The sequence below is a fragment of the Mastomys coucha genome, unplaced genomic scaffold (assembly GCF_008632895.1).
Source record: "Mastomys coucha isolate ucsf_1 unplaced genomic scaffold, UCSF_Mcou_1 pScaffold19, whole genome shotgun sequence".
Lineage (NCBI taxonomy): Eukaryota > Metazoa > Chordata > Mammalia > Rodentia > Muridae > Mastomys > Mastomys coucha.
Window position 1 is genome coordinate 596,177 of NW_022196901.1, and position 6,727 is coordinate 602,903.

At 35.2% G+C, this 6,727-nt stretch overlaps 1 protein-coding gene across 14 annotated transcripts in view; it reads right to left on the reverse strand.

Moving 5' to 3' along the window:
* Ankib1 (ankyrin repeat and IBR domain containing 1) overlaps positions 1-6,727 on the reverse strand; it is a 174,553-nt gene that overhangs the window by 29,165 nt on the left and 138,661 nt on the right. For all 14 annotated transcript variants that reach the window (XM_031379935.1, XM_031379933.1, XM_031379930.1 and 11 more), the window contains one exon: positions 531-619. In XM_031379935.1, the coding sequence (XP_031235795.1) occupies positions 531-619 (89 nt within the window). The remainder of the gene's footprint in view (positions 1-530; positions 620-6,727) is intronic.

Genomic DNA, 6,727 nt, shown 5'->3' on the forward strand with positions numbered 1-6,727 from the left:
ACAGTTAATATGTTTGGAGTTATTTAAAAGTTATATTGAGAAAAATGTATTTTCACTATTGCTGTAGACGAGTATCTACATAAGACTGTTAAATGGATCATTGTTTTATATCAAACAACTTTTATAATACTCATTTTTATTGCTATAATATTTTATAAATGTTAAGGAATATGACAAAAAAGATATTGTAGGTATTGAAGGGGGGTCTTTGGGAGGAGTTGGGGTATAAAAGGGAAACAAGAATTTGATTTAATTCTATTTACTTAAAATGTTTTTAAATGTTAACAAATTGAGATAAATTGAAATCATGTAACTTTTCTCTTCATAATGCAATAAAAGTTTAAAAAAAATAGTGAAGATATGCCTATGATTTTGCCCAGTATAAACCCACCTCTCAGGCCATGGTGAACATGGTGCCTGGCATTAGTAAAACTGAAAATTCCTCTTAAATGAAGATTATGAGAACTATGACATTATGTTTTGAATGCCGGTAGGAAATATGTAGCACAGCTATGTAGAATTCCACTCACGTTCTTCTGGCTTCATTTCGGATATCTTTTGTAACCAATTTTTCCATGTTTGGCAGTCACAAGGCTCATGTGCTTCACCAAGGCACTCCCTAAGAGACAAGACAGAAAAGGCATTGAAAAATATTCCTCATCACTATCTGGAAAAAAACCATGCATGGTAAAGACTCATCCAATCTTAAAACTGGAAAAATTAAGGTACAAATAAAATATGAAGCATTTCAAAAAAGATTTTGAAAATGAGAGTCCAAAGCCAGACAAATTCAGTCCAACTTAAAAATCAGTATGGTTATATATTTTAAAAGTTACACAAAGATTACCTAATATAATGCAGTTTTAGGAGCTGTGAAACAACTTTATTAACTGTTTTTTAGCCTCACTCAGGCTTCTAATTCTTTTTATTTTTTTTACATTTTTATTTTTAAGTTTTACTGCATTATAATGAGAAAAGTTACATGATTTCAATTTATCTGAATTTGTTAACATTTAAAAACATATTTTAAGTAAATAGAATTAAATCACATTCTTGTTTTCCTTTTGTACCCCAACTCTTCCCAGAGACCCCCCCTTCAATACTTACAGTATCTTTTTTGGTCATATTCTTTAAAATTTATAAAATATTATAGCAATAAAAATGAGTATTATAAAAGTTCTTTGATATAAAACAACAATCCATTTAACAGTCTTATGTAGATGCTTGTCTAGGACAATACTGAAAATATATACGTTTTTCTCAATATAAATTTTAAATAAGTCCAAATGTATTAACTGTATATTTCAAAATAATACATCACTATTAATAAGGCTTCTAATTCTTACTACAGGTGGTGTGTGTGCTCTGTGTGAGCAGCACGGCCACTGTCGTAGAGGCTTATTAGTGCTGGAGGGCAGGTTCCACAAGTTTGTAGTTGTAAGTAACTGTGTCTAGTTACCTCAGCCCTCAGTGCCAGAGTCATAGTCATCTGCTATCCAGCAGCACTTTATCCATACAGCCATTTTCTCAGCACTGCAAATCATATTTCTATAGTTATACTTACCTTCAAAATCTCCATAATCATACTTTTACAGGATCTCAGAAAATAGATATAAATAACTGTAAACATTAACCTATCATTTGAGACTCAATTATATGTCCTTTCTATGAATATATTAGAACCTGTGATCATTTGTATATGCTTGGCCCAGAGAGTGGTACTATTAGGAGTTCTGGCCTTGTTGAAGTAAGTATGTCACTGTGGGCATGGGCTTATACTAGCTGCCTGGAGGCCAGTCTTGTCTTAGCATCCTTCAGATGAAGATGTAGGACTTAGCTGCCTGCTTGGATGCTGTCATGCTCTTGCCTTGATGATAATAGACTGAACCTCTGAACCTGTAAGCCAGCCCCAATTAAACGCTGTCCTTATAAGAGTTCCCTTGGTCAGTGTGTCTGTTCACAGCAGTAAAACCCTAACTAAGACAGAACCCAACTACTAAGAAAGAGCTTAAGCCATTTATAAAATTAGTGGTTTTGATTCAGCATTGTGCTATATTGTATACTAGAAAGTGTCATTAGGGAGAGAGATTCCAAATCTAGACATGATATTAACACTATCACTACCACCTTCTTAAATAAAGATATTTGTAAAGATCAAGTTTGTTAAGAACTAAGAGGTTAATATTTCAGTATATTTAAAAATGCACTGATACTGATTTTACTTCATGCCTCATAATTATCACTGAAAACTAGAAATAACAAGTGCTGTTGAGAACTTAAAAACTGGAACCTTTGTGCACTGCTGATGAAAATGCTAATGTTGATGCAGCTGTCTGAGGAACAGGCTGGTGGTTTTCTATAAAGTGAAATAGAATTATCATCTAACAATAATTTCATGTTAGGTACAGTATTACTACTGTTTCTTCACTGTAACAAAGCAACACCACGCCAGAAGTACCTTAGGGAAGGGTAGGTTTAATTGGCATATGGTTTAAGCAGATATGCATTATCACAGTGGGGAAGGTATGGAGGCTGTGGTCCCACCTGTTACACAGCAACAACCTACTTCCTGAAGCTAGGTCCACTTCGCAGAGGCTTTCAAATGTCTCTAAACAGTGTATCAGCTTGGGAACAAATGCTCTAACAAATGACCTTTATTCTCTTAAGGGAAATAAGATAGATAAAAACAGATAAAAACTGCAAGATTTCACTGCAACTAAATGTAGAGTAGGCCAATTCACAGAAGGAAAACAAAGCAACAGTTATCAATGGGGGGTGGGGGGAGAAAGAGGGAGGACAGCTGCATCAGAGTCATAGGGTCTCTGGGGTCACAAAAAAGTTTTGAAAAAAGGTAAGATTTAGTGAGGCTGGGTGTGGTGATGCAGCCTTTAGTCCCAGTACTTCGGAGGTGGAGGCAGAGGCAGAGGCAGTGGCAGCGGCAGAGGCAGGCAGATGTCTATGTGTTCAAGGCCAGCCTGGTCTATAGAGTGAGATCCTGAACAGTCAAGTTAGACTGATAAACTCTCTCTTAAAAACCAACCAACCAACCAAGCAACCAACCAACTAATCAAACAAACAGGTGAGAAATGTTAGCTGCAGTTAGTGCAACTTAATAGACACTCAAAATTGCTGGATCTTGTAAAACTGAAGTGCATGTGTTACGAGTGCTCATGTGCATACTCAATCTGTGATAACTGCAAACTTTTCACTAGTCCTAGCACAGACTCTCACCTCTATTAGCACCACAGTAAGCAGTACATGCTACAGCCATGGATAGAAACAGTGTTCCTATTTGCTGCTTGAGAATTCATGTGGGAATGCAGAATCTATATTTCTCACCATTCATTAAAAAAAAAAAGCCTAATTGTTAATTATATCTCAAGGAAGCAAGAAATAATAAATTCTAGGCTATTAAAAAAGTTATACTTTAAAGCAACTAAAAGAAATGTGTGAAATTAATAAATATAAATTAGTTCCATTAAGTTTTTTTCATCCCTGGAGATTAAATAGCACATTCACTATCTTCTAAAAGAATCAATAATAGTCAGAATATATTCTGAGAGTAAAATGAAAGAAAATCATGGAGGAAAACACAATATTTGCAAACAGAATCTAAAAAAACCAAAACACTTCTTCAAAAGGCTGTAACTGCTTATCCATATGCAGACAGCTCTCTAAAGCTGTGGCATTAGATAGAGACAGAAGCCCTTCCTTTCCAAGAGTCACAGGACAAAGGCTGCTTCAGGAGCCAGCCCAGTCAGTGAGATTCTTTCAGGGTGTGATAGCAATTTGTCAGTTTCCTATGAATACTAAGAGTGGGTGTAAAAGGAGATCCCTGTAAGAAGCTACAACAATGACTGCAAAGTAAAGAGAGAGCCACAGCTGCTATTTAATACTATCTTGAGCACTAAGAATTCAAGAAAAGAGGTTTGACCTCCAAAGTACTGTAACAATGGCTACTAGATAGGGTAACTGGGTGATAATCTAGATTGCCAATGAAGTCCTGCTAATATCGTAAAGAAAATTCTTTAAGAATTTTTGTTCTTCTGAGATGTAGTTTTGCTGTATAACTGACTGGCTTTAAACCTGTGATCCTCCTGTCTCAGCCTCCTGAGTTTACAAAGGAGGCACTACCATACCTTCTACCTAGAAAAAGTTTTTAATAGGTGACTGCTATCTGGTATCTAATGAAAGTATATCTCAAAGTGTCCACAGAACATGGTACAGAGGAGAACCTTGGCTAGAGATATCAATGGAATATCCAAGAAAGTGTATAGGTAAGAGGTTATAAAGAAAAATATGCTTGTCTAAAAGTCTTCTGCCCTGGATGTTAAACTAACATCAACAAAACAAGAAATGGCCCTTTCTTGAAGATATGCTAATATGTGCAACTGTTGGTAAAAATATATAATGATTACAAGGCCATTCTACTTTCAAGCTTAACTACTTGATGAAAAAATTTCTATCAAGCAGTAGAGAGTTTTAGAGGTCTGGTGGGGTGGGAGGTAGGAGTGAGAACATCCTTGTGGAGACTGGGGCAGGGAGGAGGTATGGGATGTGGAACAGTCAGAGGGTGAACAGGGAGGGGGATAAAATCTGCAGTGTAAATAAATAAATACATAAATAAAAGATTTTTTTGAAAAAGTTAGTTATATGTCATTACAGAACCTTAGTAATAACCTATACTCAGTGAATTACATAAGAATAATCATTTTATAATTATTTACTTTTGCTAGAATTCTGAGTCTTGAAAACAATGTTTTAAATAACTACATGTGTGCACATTGACATTTTATTTCTTGGTGAAATGAGATAAGAGTATTTGAAGATGTAATCATTTGTACTCAAAATTTTTGATTACAGTCAAAACACTTACCCTATATGACTAAGAAGCAAAGAAAAAAAAGGATTGTATATTAATGCCCACAGTGCTGGGGTAGACTATATAGAAATCCCAGACAACTATGTAGCAGTCATATAGTTTGAGTGATTACCAAAACTGAAAGGCAACTAGATTAAACTAAATAACTTAGAATTTGAGCCTGTACTTCATAAAGCTTTTATTCTAGGTACTGACTTCTCTTCCCCTTAGGCTGACATTCAGAAAATGATTCAATGTGGTAAGTTCTTTGCTGTCCTTCAAATGATTTGCCAAATGTGATCTGGGCCCACATGGCCTTTGTCAGACCCCAGTTTGGGATGGGATTCAGACCAGAGCTTAAGCTGTCTTGGCCTTTCTTTTTCTGTGAATCTCGGCATGAACAGCTTGATGTATTGGGGCAGCAGAAAGAGTAAGGTGGTGCATTTCTCCAAATGTTGAGAATTTTCCATTCACCACCACACCCATGCTTTATTAACTCATTTTCATGCTATAGTTCTACTTTCATTTTTGTATTAGTGAGGCAGAGTCAGTCACAGGGAATAATAAAAATGTGTAATTGCAAAGATGAGACATTTTTCTTTTAAATGTTTTGAAAATTTACCTTTAAGGCACATCAATAGAACTTATTGCTGAGAATTTTCTTGGTATTTTATTTTTTCTCAGTCTCATTTAGCCAGAAAAGTAGTAATCTGGTATTGTTTTCTTAATTACTATATCCAAACTCTAGTAAGCAAACTTTTTCTGTAAAGAGGGAAACAATAGATGCTTTACATAACTGTGTATCAATGGTTTCTGTGGCAACACCTCAATTTTGTGTCACAACTTCAAAACAGGTACAAATAAAACATAAATAAACTTCCAGAGAAGGCCTTAACTGTAGTTCAACAGAAACTAGGTCTACATAGTAATTTGCTGACCTCTAACCACCAACATGTTTGTTTTTATTTTTAATAGTAACAGCAGAAAATAGATATGATGGGATAGAGACAGTTCCATAACTGTGCCTTTTTACTATTAGCAGTGCTATGATTAGATCTTGACTTAGAAGACTAGAGTTTTCATCTTAAAATCTAAAGTGTGTTTAAGCTCAGTTGGTGAAGGCACTTGCTGGGTCTGACAACCTAGATTTGATCCCTGGAACTCAGAAGGTACAGGGAAAGAACTGCCTCCCACCAGTTGTCTTCTGACCTAACACTGTGAGCACTATCTATACATCCAAACACATATGCAATACACACAAATATATAGGTAATTTTTAAAAATTTAAAAAGTATATTTATATAATATTTCATAATTCAAGAAGTAGACAAAAGGCAGAATACTTTTTCTGATCAACTAATTAAGTAAAACTTAATTTAATCTACTCTGAATAAATAAGAATGCTGATTACTGATAAACATAAAATTAAATGAGCATGCTGAGTGACATATCCTTTGCAGTATTAATTCATCATCAGTTCAACCTTACTCAGTACTTAGGAGGCACTAGAAGCTAAGCAAAATGCACTATCTTTAAAGGTAGTAGTCACAAGCTCTTAACTAGGCTCACACTTCATAGTCACCTAAGAACTCATTTTGGGAGAACCTGAAGTCCTAGATGAAAATCGAGAAAACACTACTTAGTAATCCTAAGCAGCCCTGGCTGCTCAGAACAATCGCCAAAGGCTTACAGTTATGAAGACGTGATTCTATAGACATTCTAACCTACAGCTAGCAATTTTGTTATTACAGAGTAAGAAATGGGCTCTGGAATCAACAGTGGGTTTTCAACTCCATTTCTGCTGTGTCTGAGCAGTACAACACTAAGAGTCTGAGATGGAGTTTCCTTTTTTTTTTTTTTTTTTTT